The following is a 17862-nucleotide window of genomic DNA, read 5'->3' on the forward strand; positions in this document are numbered from 1 at the left end:
TTTGGCCATCAGCCACCCCCACCCTCTTCGGCCATTTTCTAGGAAAATTTTCCGGAAGGCCCTTGGGGGTGGCCGAACCACCCCCAAATTAAAAAAAAAAAAATTTTAAAAAAAAATCATGGGCCCGTGGGGGTGTCCGAACGACCCCCATGGCCAAAGGAGGTGGCTGGCCAAAGGGGATGGCTAGCCACCCCCAAATGGCCAAAGGGGGAGGCTACGGCCACCCCCAATTTTTTATTTTATTTTTTAAAAAAATATGACGTGGCACCCAAAAACTCACGTACTACGTCACGTAGTACTCACGCATAAGGGTAACATGGCATTCCGTTAAAAAACTTAATGAAATCTGAACGGAGGTACTAAGTGGGTTTATTGCATTACCACATGTACCATTTGCGATATTTTTTAAAACACATGTGACTATTTGATTTTGGTACAAACAACAGGTACTGATATAATATTTAACCCTAAAGAAAATAAGAAATTATAAGTTACGTGGCTCGGTCTATGATTTACGTTCACCGAATAAAAGACCAAATGACTACATTTAATTCTTATTCCTTGATATTGTTACAATACAAAAGACTCATATTTATAAAAGAATTGGGAGTAGATAATCTAATTTGATTATCGTCAAATCTAATTATAATTGAATCAATTAGATTTAATTATCATCAAATATGATTACAAAAAATTATAATTAATTAGAATCAAATTCCCTAAAATATTTTGACAATATAATGGTTAAACTGCTCAGAAAAAAGTGGAAAAGAAAAATCAAATCCTCTTTCACATTTTTTATTGAAAACAACAAAACAAGAAGCAGAGGACGATTTTATGGTCAACCAGTTTGAGTTTGAAAAGTAATAATGCATGCCTACCGTCTGCTTTACGTTCTACGCAAGTTTGAAGCCGCCTGAATATTCTTTGGAAAACAATTAAATGTAGATTGAAATGCATAAAAGTCTCTTATTAGGCATGTTTTGGGAAATTTCCAAAGTCTTTATCATTCCTTTTGAGATCAGAAAATGACCTGACTTGAAAAAGACAATGAAAGCAAACAAGGAACAAAATGAAAGACTAGATAATTAAATAGGAACCTTTTTTTTTTTTTTTTTATGAAAAAAATTAATTAGGAAGTTAGGAAGTGGTCAAAGTTCTGAACAAGGACTTAGAAACTCTGCCTGCTACAGCATCAAAAGAGTGTGCATTTGTCAATACAGAACTATTCAATCATGATCGTCAAACTTTCAAAGTTACTATTAGGCTTTTTGCGATATCCTATTGGGGGACGGAATCACCTCTATCTTCATATAATTCAATCTTGAAATTGGATGGATGCCGTAGATCATCAACTTGGCTGTTTGATCTTTGTCAAACTTGCAAAAATTCTAAGTCGAAATCACGCGAAAATGAAAGTAATTGTGGGGCTTAGCTTCTTCATCTTATTCGGCTTTGTTACTAAATTTTAAGGGTGGTATCCTCATGCAGGGACGGAGCTAGGAAGTTTTATGGGAGGGGATCAAAGCAAATTTTTTTTTTTTTTTTTACAGCGTGTAATGAACTAGTACTTTTTTCTATTTTTTCCTTCTTTTTCTAATCATTGGTACTTAAATACAATGAGGAATTGAGCTTAGAATTGTGTCATACTCTCCAATTAAATGTTTAAATTCTAACAAACAATATTCTCAATATTTAATAACCATAATATCCAAATTACAAGACCACTTAGATTAGAAATTGAGCTTAGAGCAAAGACAGAGGGAGGGGGGACCGGCTGGGGCCATGGTCTCCCCGCCCTCCAACTTCCTAAAAAAGATACTATCAAATTATTCAAATTGCTATAGCTAGCTTCCAAAAAGTCTCTATAATTAATACACGTTTGCAATGACGTTGCTTACACACAGAGACGAAGGGAGGGGAAATTTTCCAAAGTCCTTATCATTCCTTTCGAGATCAGAAAATGACCTAACTTGAAAAAGACAATGAAAGCAAACAAGGAACAAAATGAAAGACTAGATAATTAAATAGGAACCTTTTTTTTTTTTTTTTATGAAAAAAATCAATAGGAAGTTAGGAAGTGGTCAAAGTTCTGAACAAGGACTTAGAAACTCTGCCTGCTACAACATCAAAAGAGTGTGCATTTGTCAATACAGAACTATTCAATCATGATCGTCAAACTTTCAAAGTTACTAGTAGGCTTTTTGCGATATCCTATTGGGGGACGGAATCACCTCTATCTTCATATAATTCAATCTTGAAATTGGATGGATGCCGTAGATCATCAACTTGGCTGTTTGATCTTTGTCAAACTTGCAAAAATTCTAAGTCGAAATCACGCGAAAATGAAAGTAAGTGTGGGGCTTAGCTTCTTCATCTTATTCGGCTTTGTTACTAAATTTTAAGGGTGGTATCCTCATGCAGGGATGGAGCTAGGAAGTTTTATGGGAGGGGATCAAAGCAATTTTTTTTTTTTTTTTTTTACAGCGTGTAATGAACTAGTACTTTTTTCTATTTTTTCCTTCTTTTTCTAATCATTGGTACTTAAATACAATGAGGAATTGAGCTTAGAATTGTGTCATACTCTCCAATTAAATGTTTAAATTCTAACAAACAATATTCTCAATATTTAATAACCATAATATCCAAATTACAAGACCACTTAGATTAGAAATTGAGCTTAGAGCAAAGACAGAGGGAGGGGGGACCGGCTGGGGCCATGGTCTCCCCGCCCTCCAACTTCCTAAAAAAGATACTATCAAATTATTCAAATTGCTATAGCTAGCTTCCAAAAAGTCTCTATAATTAATACACGTTTGCAATGACGTTGCTTACACACAGAGACGAAGGGATAATTAATACACGTTTGTAATGACGTTGCTTACACACAGAGACGAAGGGAGGGGGGATTGGCTGGGGCAATGATCCCTCCCCCCCCCCCCCCCCCCCCAAATTCCTAAAAAAAGATATTACCGATTATTCAAATTGCTATAGCTAGCTTCCAGAAAGTCTCTATAATTAATACACGTTTGCAATGACGTTGCTTACACATAGAGACGGAGGGAGGGGGGACCGGCTAGGGCCATGGTCCCCCCCACTTCCTCAAAAAATATATTTTAAGGAGTAAAAATAAATAAATAAAAATTTATACTGGTCCCCCTCCCCCCCCAAACTAAATTGATAGGTCTCGGTCCCCCCAACTCTCCTCCACCGGTTGGTTCTTACTTCGTAAGTTAATCCTGAAGTTTTCTTTTGGTTAATTTTTCTATTGTTTTGCTTAGATATTTGGTTAAGAATTTGAAAAGTTAAAATTTTTTTTTTTCCCTTCACTGTCGACTTGGAAAATTGGAAATTCCTGATGCCACTTGGTAATTTATGTGTTTTTTGTTGTTATTATTTTCTTTATGTATGTATGTAAATCTTGGATCTTTTCTCTATGAAAATAACAACAACAAAAAACACATAAATTTACATACATACATGAAGAAAATAACAACAACAAAAAACACATAAATTTCCAAGTAGCAACAGGGATTTCCAGGTTTCCAAGCTAACAGCCAATCTATGAAGGAAAAAAAAAAAAAAAAAAATCAACTTTTCATATTCTTAACCAAATTTCCAAACCAGACAATAGAAAAATTAACCAAAAGAAAACCCCAGGATTAACCTAAGAAGTAAAAACCAACCAGTAAAGGAGAGTTGGTGGGACTAGGACCTATCAATTTATTTTGAGGGATGGACCAGTATAATTTTTTTTTGACCCCTTAAAATATCTTTTTTGAGGAAGTGGGGGGGACCATGGCCCCAACCGATCCCCCCTCCCTCCGTCTCTGTGTGTAAGCAACGTCATTGCAAACGTGTATTAATTATAGAGACTTTTTGAAAGTTAGCTATTGCAATTTGAATAATCGATAATATCTTTTTTGAGGAAGTGGGGGGACCATAGCCCCAGCCGGCCCCCCCCCCCCCCCCCCCCCCCCCCTTTCGTCTTTGCTCTTGAGGCTTCTAGTAATTGATTGTTTAAAGCATGTTGCAGATACATAAGAAGCTCCCAAAAAGTCACAATTGTTACAATATATTGAAAATATAATATATTTTCTGTATATTCCATTACGGACGGAGCCAGGAAATTTTATGGGATGGGGCCACCCAAAAAAAAATTTCAGTTCTTAAGAATTTTTTATTAAAAAAAAAAAATTATTTTAGTTATTTTTTATGAACTAAAGACTACCGCAAGAGCCAAAAAAATTAAGTATTTGAAAGTAAAGGCCAAAAAAAAAAAAAAAAAAAAAAAACTTTGTGGGTATGGCCCAAAAAAATTAAGAATAGAGCCAAAAGTTTTTATTGGATATGGCCAAAAAATCTAAAAATATGGCCAATTTTTTTTTAGGAGGGCCAAATGACTAAACTTAAAACTTTACTTTACTCTCTTTTTTTTTTTTTTTTTTTTTTTTTTTCATATATGGGGGGGGGGGGGGGGGAGACCATGGCCTACCCCGGTCCCCCCCTCCCTCCGTCTCTGTTAATTCTATAATTATGTTGATATTAAATATTCTCTTATTTATGGGCGGATTGTAATCAAATCATAGGGATTTGATTACATACTTGTATTTAGACATTACCCTATAAATATTGACTTTTGTATTGTAAACAAAAAAAGAAAATAAGCCCACTTGGGCAGTTATCAGATTGGCACACTGAACCTGATCGGCGCATGGTGCATGTGATGTTGTCGTTTTGGGTTGATTCCGGCTGATCTAGAACAAGCGGCAAAAGTTATGGCGAATAGTGTGACAATCGGAGTGATTGATGGAATGTGGTGGCGTGTGGTAGAACCGGCAGAAGCTTTCAGTGAAGCGTGGTGGCCGGAGGCGGTGCATGATTATTGAGGGCCACAAGAAAGTGGCTCTAATACCATGCTAAAATAGCTTTGATACCATGCCGAAATATATTTTCATTATATTCTATAATTATGTTGATATCAAAATATTATCTTATTTATGGGCTGATTGTAATCAGATCCCCTTAAGCCAAACTTCAAAAGGGGCCGACGATATGCCAAAATCTAAAAATAGGCCTGATTACAATCAACCCATAAATAGAGAAGGACAAAGTTTTCCTCCAAACTAGGTTGGAGGAAATTCCTCCAACCTAGTCTTTAAAATTGACATGTGTCCTCAAACATGTGCTTCTCACATGTTTTTTTTAATACCCTAATTTCCCCAAACCATAATTAACTCCACCCTTAGTTTCTCTCTCTCTCTCTCTCTCTCTCTCTCTCTCTCACACATTCTTCTCTCTCTCTCTCTCTCACACGTTCTCTCTCTCTCTCTCCTTCCCCTCCCGCACGAGACCAAGCTGTCTTTCCAACCCAAAAAATCTCTCCATGGAGAGTTTCAAAGCAACAGAAGAGCACGACACTCCTTCATCAACCCTCGCGTCGTCGAAGCCCTTGATGGTGAGAGTTTTCTAAGCTTTAGAATTTTTTTTCTATTTTCTGTTTTCTCTAATTTTCTGGGTTTGGAACGGCTAAATCAATTTTAAAACAAAAGTTTTTTTTTTTTTTAGCTGCTTTGTCTATAATTTCATCTTATGATATTTATGGCTTTAGAATCAATCCTGACCTCTATTTACTTGAGTTGGAACAGAGGAGTTTGTGTGGAACTCCTCTTTTGTTGAGGTCAGTTCTTATGGAACTCTGTTGTTGAGGTGTTTGAGTTGTTTATGAAGTCTTCTTCCTTAAAAGTCTATTCAATACAATTGCAGAGAGTCACCAATATGCTTTGTAGATAAAAGAATTTTGACAAATTTTTTTATTTTTTTTTTATTTTTGAGAATATGTGATTTAAAGATAAAAGAATCTTGATTTTTTTTTTTTTCCAGAGAAGTTGTTTGTTAGGAAGAGAAAAAGAATTAGCAAGCATATCTTTGTAATATTTGTAAATATGCATGTTCATTTAACCAATTTGCTTACACTTTTTTTTTAAAAAAAAATTTATTTCGTACTGAATATTAAATGCACTATTTTCATTGTAGATATTGGATACTAATGAAAGATATGCATTGGACAATGAATTAAATGAACAAGAACATGTTCATGGTCTCTTAAGCAAATTAAACACCCCAAGTAAACAAAGCAGAGAAATTGCTGAAGTGCCGAAAATTGGTATGAAATTTGATTGTGATGATAGTGCATATGAATTTTACAAAGAATATGCTCACCGAATAGGCTTCAGTGCAAGAAAACAATTTGTGAAGCGATCCAATTTAGGAATTGTTCAAAGGAGAACATTTTGTTGCTCAAAAGAAGGTAAACGAGTTGTTGATAAACGGAAAGAACAAGTATCTTTTCATCACCCAATTTCACGTGTGGGGTGTTTAGCACAAATGACTTGTCAACTTCAAAAGGATGGTATGTTAGAAGTTGTTTCTTTTTATGAGCAACATAATCATGCGTTTGTTCAGACTCCCATGAAACACATGTTAAGGTCGAAAAGAAAGATTACACTTGCTCAAAAAGCTATTGCAGATGATGCCGAGAAGTCTGGAATATCAATCAAACAAACTATAGATTTGTTGAGCATGCAAGCTGGAGGTCGTGAAAATCTTGGTTTTTTGGATGTTGACTATAAGAATTATATACATTCTAATAGGAGGAGGGCTTTGAAGAAAGGGGATGGCCGTGCTGTGATGGAGTACTTTCGTAATATGCAATTAGAAGATCCATCTTATTTTTATTCAATACAACTAGATGACAATGATCTTATCATGAATATTTTTTGGGCAGATGCTAGATCAGTGGTTGATTATGGACACTTTGGTGATGTGATATGCTTTGACACAACTTATCGTACAAATACGTATGGTCGACCTTTTGCACCATTCATTGGGGTTAATCATCACAAACAAACAATTATCTTTGGTGCAGCATTACTTTATGATGAAACTGTAGATTCATTTAAGTGGTTATTTGAAACTTTTTTAAGTGCAATGTCGGGAAAGCAGCCAACAACTATACTTACAGATCAATCTGCTGCAATGGCCAAAGCAATAAATGAGGTGTTTCCTAAATCAAATCATCGTTTATGTGTATGGCATATTTATCAAAATGCTGCTAAGCATCTGAGCCATGTATTTCATTCATCAAAGCAGTTTGCAAATGATTTTGGCAATTGTGTATATGATTATGAAGATGAAGATGAATGGCTACTTTCATGGGATAATATGCTTAAGAAGTATAATCTTACGAATAATAAATGGCTGAATGGGATATTTGATGTAAAAGAGAAATGGGCTATGGTATATGGTCGACATATGTTTACTGCTGATATGAAAAGCACCCAACGCAGTGAGTCCATGAACAATGTGTTGAAGAAGTACTTGAAAGCGAAATATAATCTTTTGCGATTTTTGGAACAGTACTCTAGACTCTTGGCTGACAAACGACATCAAGAACTACAAGCAGAGTTCAAAATGAGTCAAACAACACCTATTTTAAAAGTTGATGTTGAGATGTTGAGACATGCTGTAAAGTTATACACCCCAGAAGTGTTCCAAATGTTTCAAGATGAATACATGAAGATGGGCGATTGTACTATTTACAAGGCTAGTAAATCTGATAATATAACAGAGTACAAAGTTAAATATAGGCAGAGACCTCAAGAACACTTGGTTAAGTTTGAGGCCTCAACAACTATGGTCCAATGCAGTTGCATGAAGCTTAACTTTGTAGGAATTCTATGCGTCCATGCTTTAAAAGTTCTTGACAAAAAAAATATTAAGAAGCTTCCAATCAATTATATATTGAAAAGATGGACAAAGGATGGAAAGGTTGGTGCTATCAAGGACTATCGTGGGATTAATATTAAAGTTAACTCTCAAGAGTCAATTGGAAAGCGTTACTCCCATTTAAGTCACAATTTTCGTGAAATTTCTACACTTGCAGCAGAGAGTGTGACAATGTATGAATGTGCCAATAGATGTTCTAAAAAATTATTAAAGTATTTGCAAGAAATGAGAAAAAAATGCTATTCTGAGGGTGTGGAGTGTCAATTAGAGGTCCAAGGTGAAGCTAATAGTAGTTCTGATGAGGATGTAGCTTTGCAAGCCATACTTGGGATTAAAACAAAATCTTCTGTTGGACGTCCAAAAAGAAGGTTGAAAGGTGCATTAGAACGACGGAAAAATGTTAAATCTCAAGACAAAATAGTATATGCCTCAAGTTGTGTTAGCAACTTACAGCAAGAGGTTTGCGGGGCAAGACAAGTTCAATCACTTGAATATCTAAGTAAAGTAAGATATTTTACGTTCTTCTATATTACAATAATTTTTATAGGTCCATCAATGTATTTTGGATTATGTTCATAATTACTTAATGCTATATATAGGAGCACTCTATTGATGACAATACTCAGAGAGAGGATGGCAATGACAGACAAGAATTCCAGTTGTTTGATAGCTTAACTCAGGTATAATTCTAAGAAATAACTATCTCTTTTTTTTTTCTTTTTTCTTTTTTTTTTTTTCGAATTTCTTGCTAGTCATTTACTTTTAATATGTAAAATTAAAGTGAAAATTTACAAAAAAAAAAAAAAAAATTATATGCAGGAATCTGTGATGTGTAATAACTTGGTTGGAGAAGAACTAGAAGACCATATAGTTGGACATAACTTCCAAGAGAGCAGCCTCCGACAAGTTGAGCGGCATCTAGAATACAAGGAAGAATAAACTAGAAAAAATGAGATAACTTGATAGTTTTGGAATGTTTTCTTTGGTAGTTTTGTAGCAATGTTTCCTTTGGAGTGAAATTGACTTGTTGCTTGGAGGTTTAAACATTAAGGATATGTTTCAACATTATTATTTAATTTATTTCTCTTTTTTCTTCGCTTTGCAATAATATGAAATGTACCAAATCTTTGTGGCTCATTTTTTACAAAGTCAGTTATCTTTAGTTAAGAACTTGTATTTTTATTTATTCATGTGTTTACATTTGTGTTCTATTATTTATATTAGTGGTGTCATCTATTTGGTTTTTTTTTAAAAAATCAACTCTCCCACTCTGTCGAGTAATGACTTGCACCTTCACAAGTCACTGTGGGTTCCATTCTTTTTGCTGGATTTTGTGGTTTATTTTTAACCACAAAGTCCTTTCTCTTTTTATTTTACTTCTCAGTGAGATATTTTTTTACTTTAGTTCATGAAGAAGCACTTCACTGACTACCATTTATTTCAAGCATTGTCGACTTTGTGCGGCTTTGTGTAAAGGCAGCAGCTTCGTAAAAGAACACATTATGGCTTTTGAAGAACAAACAACACATACCATGACCGAAAAAACTTAAAATTCTAAACATAAAAAGTGAAGGGATGACAGAAGAACAAGATAATTGCCTTGGTCAAACTATCAAGGCATCCCTTCTCGAAAACAAGAGCCTGAACCGAATTGTAGTCGGCTATGCAACTGTCTGCACCAGATAGCTGTAAATGCAATCTTCCCGTGGACTATTAGGGGCAGGTTCTAAATTTCAGCAAACAATTGATAATAATAACTCTACTATGCATTTTAGCAAGCAATTGATGTGCAAAAAAAAAATTCTTAAACTTCAACTGCCATTCATGCATTTCAACAAACACGTTCATACAACACTTTTTTGTTAAAAGAAAAAAAAGAAAAAAAAGAACTCTCAAATCCCCGTCAGGTAAATTTCTCTCAATACAAACAACAACTGTATAAAATCATCCCCACACTTCCACAGCAACCCTGAATCTTCTTGCTTTGTCACGGTGGCGAATCTCCATCTAGATCTAGTCACAAAATCTCAAAAATTGATCACAGAAACCATATCTGAGAGATGGGTTGACGTCGATTGCTCCTTCAGATTGGTCAAATTTGAAAAGTCGGCAAATGAAGACGTTGATGCTTTGAGGACGCGAGGGCAATGAAGACGTTGAGGCTTCGACGATGCGAGAGTTGATGAAGGAGTGTCGTGCTCTTATGTTGCTTTGAAACTCTCCATGGAGAGATTTTTTGGGTTGGAAAGACAGCTTGGTCTCGTGTGGGAGGGGAAGGAGAGAGAGAGAACATGAGAGAGAGAGAGAGAGAGAGAGAGAAGAACGTGAGAGTGAGAGAGAGAGAAACTAACCGTGGAGTTAACTATGGTTGGGGGAAATTAGGGTATTAAAAAAAACATGTGAGAAGCACATGTTTGAGGACACATGTCAATTTTAAAGACTAGGTTGGAGGAATTTCCTCCAACCTAGTTTGGAGGAAAACTTTGTCCTAATAAATATTACTATATTAATTTAGGTGCCATCTGTGGCATATATTTGGTATACCTAGTGTGTACATATGTTGTAATAAAAACTATGTTTCTATTTTATACCACCTCAAGGTATTTCAGTCAGTTCAATTGTGTTGTGTAAGTTATTCTTAGGTCATAGAAGAAGAAAAAAAACATACTCCGCTGTAAGATTGTATTTTCTAAAGTTGCAGCGTCACGACTTTGATATTTGCTAGTTCAAATATCGGGGCATTACAGAGATGATGGTGCAACTGCAAATGGTATTTCAGATAATTTTGCAATTGTTTTCAATTGATGCAATATTTGTACAAGCAGCTGCGGGTTTAGCAATTAATGGTTCATGTGAAGCAAGTTGTGGGGGTGTTAACATCGGAATAGGATCCTCTCCAGTCCAAAATGGACTTTGGACTGGAGAATATCCAGTTCATGGCTAGAATTTCTTCTTAGAAATCCTAAAGCCACAAATAAGACACATGTCCACTATCCAAAAATAATAATAAAATATTATTTTAGATGTAAATAAAAATAAAAAACAAAATTATAAAATATTAAGGGGTGGTTGGCCACCCCATTAGGGGTGGCCGGACCACCCTAGTTGAGGGCTGGGGTGGCTGCCCTTGGGGGTGGTCCGGCCACCCCCAAGAGCCAAATCTTAAAATAAAAAATAAAAAATAAAAAATTCATTTGGCCCTCGAGAGTGGCCAAATCTAAAAAAATAAAAAATAAAAATTCATTTGGCCTTGGGGGTGGTCAAATCTAAAAAAATAAAAATAAAAAATAAAAAATTGTTTGGCCTTTTGGGGTGGCCAGACCACTGCCGTTGGGCCTGGGGGTGGCTTCGGCCACCCCAAACCGGTCATCTGGGGTGGCCGAAGCTACCCCAGCCCCCAACTGGGGTGGTCTGGCCACCCCTTAATATTTTATAATTTTGTTTTTTTATTTTATTTAAATCTAAAATAATATATATATATATATATATATATATATATATATATATATATATAGTGAATAGGACACATATATATATATATTTAGTGGATATGTGTCCTATTTGTGGCTTTAGAATTTCTAAGAAGAAATCCTAGTCATGAACTTGATTGGAGAGGATCCTATTCCGTTAACATCACATACCATTTTGGAATGGGAGATGGTTGCTTCGTTGATCCATGGTTTGAAGTAGTTTGCAATAATAGCGACTCTTGGGCCTCTCCCAAGCCTGTTTTGAAGAAGATCAACCTCGAGGTGGTCAACATTTCATTAGAAACTTATACTTCAGGAAGCAGTACAGTTCTCGTCAATTATCCGATCGAGTAACAAGTGTAAAATGTAGCTATTTCATCTTTTATTCGGTGAATGTAAGTTATAAACTGAACCACCTAAATCATTGTTTTTTATTTTCTTTATCCAATACATTATCCTTTAAAACTGTCCATATATATGGAAATTTCTCAAAATGCAGTCCGACGTTTCTGATCCTAATGAATATGACCACTATGCTTATTATTAAAGTTTGTTAAATATAGGAAATGAACCAGAAGAAAGATGTCTCTTTTGAATTAGGATATGATTTGAAGATGTTATATTAATATGCATGTTTGGATTGTGTAGATATTAAAGTTGAAGTGGGGTAGCTGAGATATGTTTGGATCCCCTGATAAGTGTCAAGAAAGAAAAGAGTAGAAGGAAAGATCAAAAACAAGAATATAAAAAGAAACAGTACTAGGATGTCAATTAATAACTGGTGGAATAGAATGCATTTTGATCATATTGTTGTTCAGAGAGTTAAAGTTGTGATATCCAACAATTGTCCTAATGTAATGACGTCTAGTGGCTCTGACAGAGGAGGCCTACGCATTGATACCTTGTGAGAGACTTGTCGCATTGTCGGACTCGACTGCTGCCTGGCATTTAGGCAAGCAAATGCTATCTTTGCAATGGAGAGCACTTCCTCGGTTACTCGACCCCTTGGAGGTGAGAGGCGTTGGTCCAACACTTCCTTCAATGTGATTTGATGGGAAACTGTCGATGATGATGATGACGACGATATGGAGGAGATGAAGTTGCCTGGATGCCTTCCCATTATCACTTCCAATGCTAGCATCTCAAAGCTATAAACATCGCACTTCTCGTTCACTCCCGTTGTGTAAGCAAGCTCTGCAAAGAAGATATTAGCAAATGGTATATATGGATATGATATTGTTCGCTTTGGGTCAAGCTCGCACGGTTTTATTATTGGGTTTATCCCAAAATGCTTCATACCATTTAAAGAGAGCATATATGCTTTATGAGTGAGTAGCGACCAGTGAGGACAAAGCTTCCCTGGAGCTGAATACCCGAAGGTGCCTGCATATGATGTGCAATTGGATGAGTTAGGCTTTAAAATCCTTGCTGTGCCGAAGTCAGAGACGTGGGCTTCATTGTCCAAATCCAGCAGTATGTTATTGCTTGATATGTCTCGATGAATAACAGGAGGTGAGCAGTCGTGGTGCATATAGGATAAAGCTCTGGCAACACCTCTTACAACTTTCACCCTCCTAATCCAGTCCAATTCCATTGCCTTAACCTCACTGCTCAATATCTTTCTCAAGCTTCCCCCTTCCAAGAACTCATACACCAAATATGAGTATCTTGCATGTGAACAAAACCCGTAAAGCTTTACAATATTCAGATGTCTTACTTCTGTTAAAGCAGTAATCTCACTGTTAAAGGCTTTTAGGTTAGCCACTATGCCATCCTCTGATTGGTGAAGTTTCTTCACAGCAACAACTTGACCGTTTGGCAGCTCAGCTCTATAAACTCTTCCACATCCCCCCTCTCCAATGCTATATCTTGAGTTGAATGCCTCTGTCGCTTCAACAATGTTTTGATGTGCTATTTTCCCATTATAACTCCATATCACAAACATATTTTCATTTTCTGCATCCCTTGGCTCATCATCTATCTTTCTCCCTTTTTTGAAACCAACACAGTATATTCCTGCAATGATATATAAAAGAAATAGGGTGCCCAAAAGAGAGACTGTGATCAAAATCGCGGCTCGAAGGCTCATCTTTCCACCAGGTCTTTTGCTCAACAAAGAGGGGCAAGCCTGCAAACCAGTGTTGTTGCCACACAAGCCTCTGTTATGTTCTAGGGTTACTATTTGTGCCCTGCTGAAAGCTTTGTTGTTAGGAAGAGGACCCTCCAAATTATTGTATGATATGTCCACGGATGTCAAGCTTAACATTTCACTATAAGTAGATGGGATCGAGGCAGACAGAAAATTGTGGGACAGGTTTAACAATGCTAAGTAGTGTAAATCTCCAAGCTCCCATGGAAGCTTTCCTGTGAGCAAATTGTGGCTAAGATCAAGATTGTTGAGACTGCGTATATTGGCAATCTGTGGGGTGATACTTCCCCAAAACCTGTTCATGCTCAAATTCAAATCTGTGAGTTTTGAGCACTGTGCTAATTGTTTGGGAAGTGATCCGCTTAGATTGTTTGCTGCCAAGTTAAGTTGACTAAGACTGGAGAGCTTTCCAACTTCCGTGGGAATATTGCCTGAAAGTTTATTATTATTCAGTTTAAGAAGGAATAATAAATTCAAGGCCCCCAATTCCTTTGGAATGTTTCCTACTAGGTGATTTTCGGATAGGTCAAGCACTTCTAGTTTATTTGCTTTACCAAGATCATGTGGTATTGTACCTGAAAGTCTATTGTTTGAGATCCTCAAGCTTGTTAGGCTTTTGGATTGCCCCCAGTTGTTCGAAAGTTCACCATAAAGCTTGTTATAACTCAGATTGATGTATTTCAGTCTTGGATATATGCCGAAATCTTTCGACATGTTCCCTTCAAGCTGATTTCTGTGCATTTGAACTCTGACTAAGTTGGTACAGTTTTCTAAACTCTTTGGAATAGGACCGAAGAAGTTGTTTTCATGTACAACCAATTGTTCAAGTGCCCCATTGGCGCATATATTTTGTGGTAAATAGCCAGACAAGAAGTTCTCAGCCACTAGAAAACCTCCCAAAAATGTAAGATTATAGATTTCTGTAGGAATGGAGCCACTGAGTTTGTTCGTAAACAAAACTAGGTTAGGCAGGGATGTGGCCAGATAACTGATTCACACACAGGAACATCGTTGTAAGGTTGTTCAAGTTTCCTAGTACAGGAGGGATGTGGCCAGAAAATTGATTGATACTCAGATCCAAGTATGTGAGCTTGGTCAAATTGCCTACTTCTGAAGGTATGCGGCCAGATAGATTATTAACACCCAGATTCATAAGTACGAGATTTGTCAAGTTTCCTATAGAAGCAGGGATTGAACCTACGAGATTGTTTTTTGGCAAATGTAGCTCCATTCGAGAATGAAGATTTCCCATTTCCCGAGGTATAGATCCATTTATCTCATTCTCATTCTCATCCAAATAAAGGTATTGAAGACTCATCAGCAGACACATCTCAGATGGAATATTTCCAGAGAGACGATTGAGACTCAAGTCTAGGTGAGTGAGCTTGGAAAGATTACTGATATGGGGTGGAATGGTTCCATAAAAAGAGTTGTTAGAAAGCTCGAGGCTAACAAGGTCGGGGAAGGATAAGAAGTTGAGACATTCAAGCGTACCTCTCAAACCACTGCTTGTGATGTTTATATGCGTGACACTTCCAGGCTCATTGCATGTGATTCCATCCCACTTGCAGGGGTTATTAGAAGAAGAAGTGGAAGAATTGTGGGAAGGAAGAAGGGTCCAGGAAGGGAGGAGCATTTGAGTTGAATTGTCAAAACTGTCTTTCCATCTCAGAAGAGCCTCTGCTTCTTCTTTTCTCCGAGTCAAAGAGGAAGAAGCTAGAGCAGAAGAATCATGGCTAAAAGAGATGAAGATGATGATGGGTAACAAGACCCTGAGTGGAGTGAGCAGGTTAGAGAGTGGTTGCTTAGGCAAAACTGACATGACTTTAGCTGTGGGGTGAGATTGGTTTGCTGATGAAAAGGCTTGATCCCTGCACTGCACAGGGTACTTACAGACAAGAAAATTCGTACACAGTTTATCGTATGCATATATTCATGACCATTCTCCTTGGCTATTTCCGGAGCGGTTGCTGGTACATCTATTTTGGAATCAATCCGTTCACACATGGGCACAGATCAAATCTGTAAATGGTATTGAAATTGCATGATGAGTTTTCATTGTATTTTCTTCATAGACAAAGTGCACCACTAAATGGTTGCCATTTAGCTTATCACTGGAGTGAGAATTTCCTCTGTATTTGATGATTCCATCCCAAGATTGATGGCCGTGGGTCCATTAAATTGGAATTTGATGATGCCAATTTGAACCACATAGTTTCCTCTCTACAGTAGTCAATACAATAGAGTTGAAAATCATCGAGTGTGGAGTGTGGGTTGGTTATCCTATCTTAATCAATAGAGACGTTTGTATTGACTTGTAGAAAAAGAAAAAGGAGAATATGCTCCTCCCTTTCAAGGGTGGAAAAGGGAGGTTGAGGAGCAGGTACGTATACGTGGGTATACGTAACTTAGAATTATTAAATGTTCTCATATATGATCAGCATCCTCGTTTTCATAGATAGTGGCTAAATTTTAAATGTCAATTTTCCAAATTCCAAATGTAGAAATATAGATAAACAAGAATATAGGTAATTAACTGGAAAGAGAGCTATTATGGTTAAAAAGAATTTGCATAGTAATATTGTTAAAAATAGCATATAATTGTTGAAACTCGGAAGAAAAAAAAATATATCATATATGATCAACATACTGCAGCTGCTACAAGTAGAACGCCTTAAATCCTCAGCTCTCTTTGGTAATAAAAACAAGTTGAGATTATGCCACATCCATACTCAATTATGTAAGGATATAATAGGGTTTAGGGTTTTGATTAGAAAAAAAAAATGTAAGGATATAATAGTGGATATATAATAATAGTGGGTTCAGTGGTATAACTAAATAATAATTCGGCCTAATTGTAATACGTTTTCTGTTAGAAGTTAGAAATGTGTAACTGAATGTTGGCCGTATAAATATAAGCAGCCCAGTTGATTAGAGGGTATGAAAGAAGTTAGGTCATTCTTATAGTTCCAATTCTGGAGACTGAGTTCTTCTCGAGTTTAGCTATTCCTTGTTCATCATATCTCATCAATAGAGATTTACATATCCAATTACCAATTGCAATCCAATCTTTCATATTCAACCATTATTTCAATTACAAATTTATATCAATTTCCATCTATATCTCAAATTACATAGAAATATGTTACAATAATTTATTACAAATAAGGGGTATAGTACTAGTAGATTGGATTAAATCTCTATTGCATGTGTTTGATAACATCTCAATTATACTCTGTACATATCTGATAGAAGATACATGTATAACCATGCTGCAGGCCTTGGGGACATCACAAGCTTCTTAATTAGCTGATTTACAAACTATCTTGTTGGTCGGATTGCAACTTCGTGGCAGTTTGGTAATTGGATTTAACATTCTGCAGGAGAAAAAGAAAAAGAAATTCAAACCATTTAAATTCAATCACCAATAATGATCTATAGGCTGAAAGTATGAGAAAAAAAAAACAAAACAAAACAAAAAACAATAGTTCCATACAACCTGAAGAAATATGATCTATCAATCTAATGGATCAACAATTTCTCAACAGAACTGATCCAATTTGCTATAACTACCTTAGCAACCTTGAAGAGAACCAGAAGAACAATAAAGTACATGTGAAGCATATAATTACTTAGATAGATGAAACATACCTCTAGCAATGTGATGTAATAAAAATCCTCCATATGCTGCATAAGTGCAGTCCCATCTCTAATTGAACGGTATATATTTATTTCAGTTTGTAAAATCTTTTCAATAAGTTCCTTCTCACCCTTCATCTGTATAAAACGCTCTCAATCAGAATTTACTTCAGAAATCAAAATGGTGCAACTGGAAATAAGAACTCATAAAATAAGATTTTCAGCAGTATAGAAATTGTTGCTGAAGAATATATATAGCTAATGTAATGAATCAATGGGTAAAACTCATTGAATCTCTCATGTCAGCTCAACTCAGCCTCCCTAGATATTAGACTTCGTGTGCTGATCGCAATAACATACTCAAAAGAATTTTAATTGCAGTGGCATTGAACCGTGAATTCAGATGTACTTAACATTCAGTAATTCCTATTCAATGAATTCCTTTATTTTTTATCAACCAAAAGGCATAATGAAAACTCAGGTCTAAAAAGTCATTCTTCAGGCCGTGATCTCTGAACACTAGTATCACCCATTACAACTGTTTGAAAGAAAAGAATTTATTTAACAAAGTCCAACTAAATTTTAGAAGAAAGGCTTGGATTAAATTCTAACCCTAGTTTCATTTTTTGATAAAGTAAAATAAATAAATAAATAAATAAAAATTAAAAAAAAAAATGAAACTATAGTTAGCATTTAAAGGTCCCAGACACGAACATTTTGTAGAGTACCTTTTGGTAAACAATAGAATATCTTTCTTTCTTTTTTTTTCTTTTTTTTTTTTTCTGTTTTTGGGGGGTAGGTTAGTAAACAACAGAT

General features: G+C 36.0%; 3 protein-coding genes across 3 annotated transcripts in view; 1 reads left to right on the forward strand and 2 right to left on the reverse strand.

Annotated features, from left to right (window-relative positions):
• Window positions 1-5386: 5386 nt before the first annotated feature.
• On the forward strand, window positions 5387-8474 carry LOC132174336 (protein FAR1-RELATED SEQUENCE 5-like). Its single transcript, XM_088515683.1, has 3 exons — window positions 5387-5458; window positions 6037-8247; window positions 8388-8474. The coding sequence occupies exons 1-3, from the start codon at window positions 5387-5389 to the stop codon at window positions 8472-8474; spliced, it is 2370 nt and encodes a 789-aa protein (XP_088371809.1).
• A 3598-nt stretch (window positions 8475-12072) lies between these two features.
• On the reverse strand, window positions 12073-12914 carry LOC148586534 (MDIS1-interacting receptor like kinase 2-like). The gene is made up of 2 exons (XM_088515806.1): window positions 12621-12914; window positions 12073-12455 (listed from the first exon to the last, which is right to left on the reverse strand). Exons 1-2 carry the CDS (start codon window positions 12850-12852, stop codon window positions 12073-12075), a joined length of 615 nt encoding a protein of 204 aa, XP_088371932.1. The 5' UTR covers window positions 12853-12914.
• Window positions 12915-16431: 3517 nt separating this feature from the next.
• The window catches only part of LOC132177742 (uncharacterized), a 37445-nt gene continuing 36014 nt past the window's right edge, over window positions 16432-17862 (reverse strand). The window contains exons 15-16 of the mRNA XM_088515807.1: window positions 17059-17184; window positions 16432-16784 (exon numbers count right to left, since the gene is read on the reverse strand). Coding sequence (XP_088371933.1) covers window positions 16722-16784; window positions 17059-17184 — 189 coding nt within the window. The 3' untranslated portion in view covers window positions 16432-16721. The remainder of the gene's footprint in view (window positions 16785-17058; window positions 17185-17862) is intronic.

The sequence above is a fragment of the Corylus avellana genome, chromosome 4, assembly GCF_965113065.1.
Source record: "Corylus avellana chromosome 4, dhCorAvel1.hap1.2, whole genome shotgun sequence".
Taxonomy (NCBI): Eukaryota; Viridiplantae; Streptophyta; class Magnoliopsida; order Fagales; family Betulaceae; genus Corylus; species Corylus avellana.

Coding starts and splice junctions, on each gene's coding strand:
- LOC132174336 (XM_088515683.1), top strand. CDS start 5,387: ATGGAGAGTTTCAAAGCAACAGAAGAGCACGACACTCCTTCATCAACC. Junction 5,459..6,036: donor CGTCGTCGAAGCCCTTGATG/GTGAGAGTTTTC, acceptor TTTTCATTGTAG/ATATTGGATACTAATGAAAG. Junction 8,248..8,387: donor TTAGCAACTTACAGCAAGAG/GTTTGCGGGGCA, acceptor TGCTATATATAG/GAGCACTCTATTGATGACAA.
- LOC148586534 (XM_088515806.1), bottom strand. CDS start 12,852: ATGGAATTGGACTGGATTAGGAGGGTGAAAGTTGTAAGAGGTGTTGCC. Junction 12,456..12,620: donor CACCTTCGGGTATTCAGCTC/CAGGGAAGCTTT, acceptor ATATCTTCTTTG/CAGAGCTTGCTTACACAACG.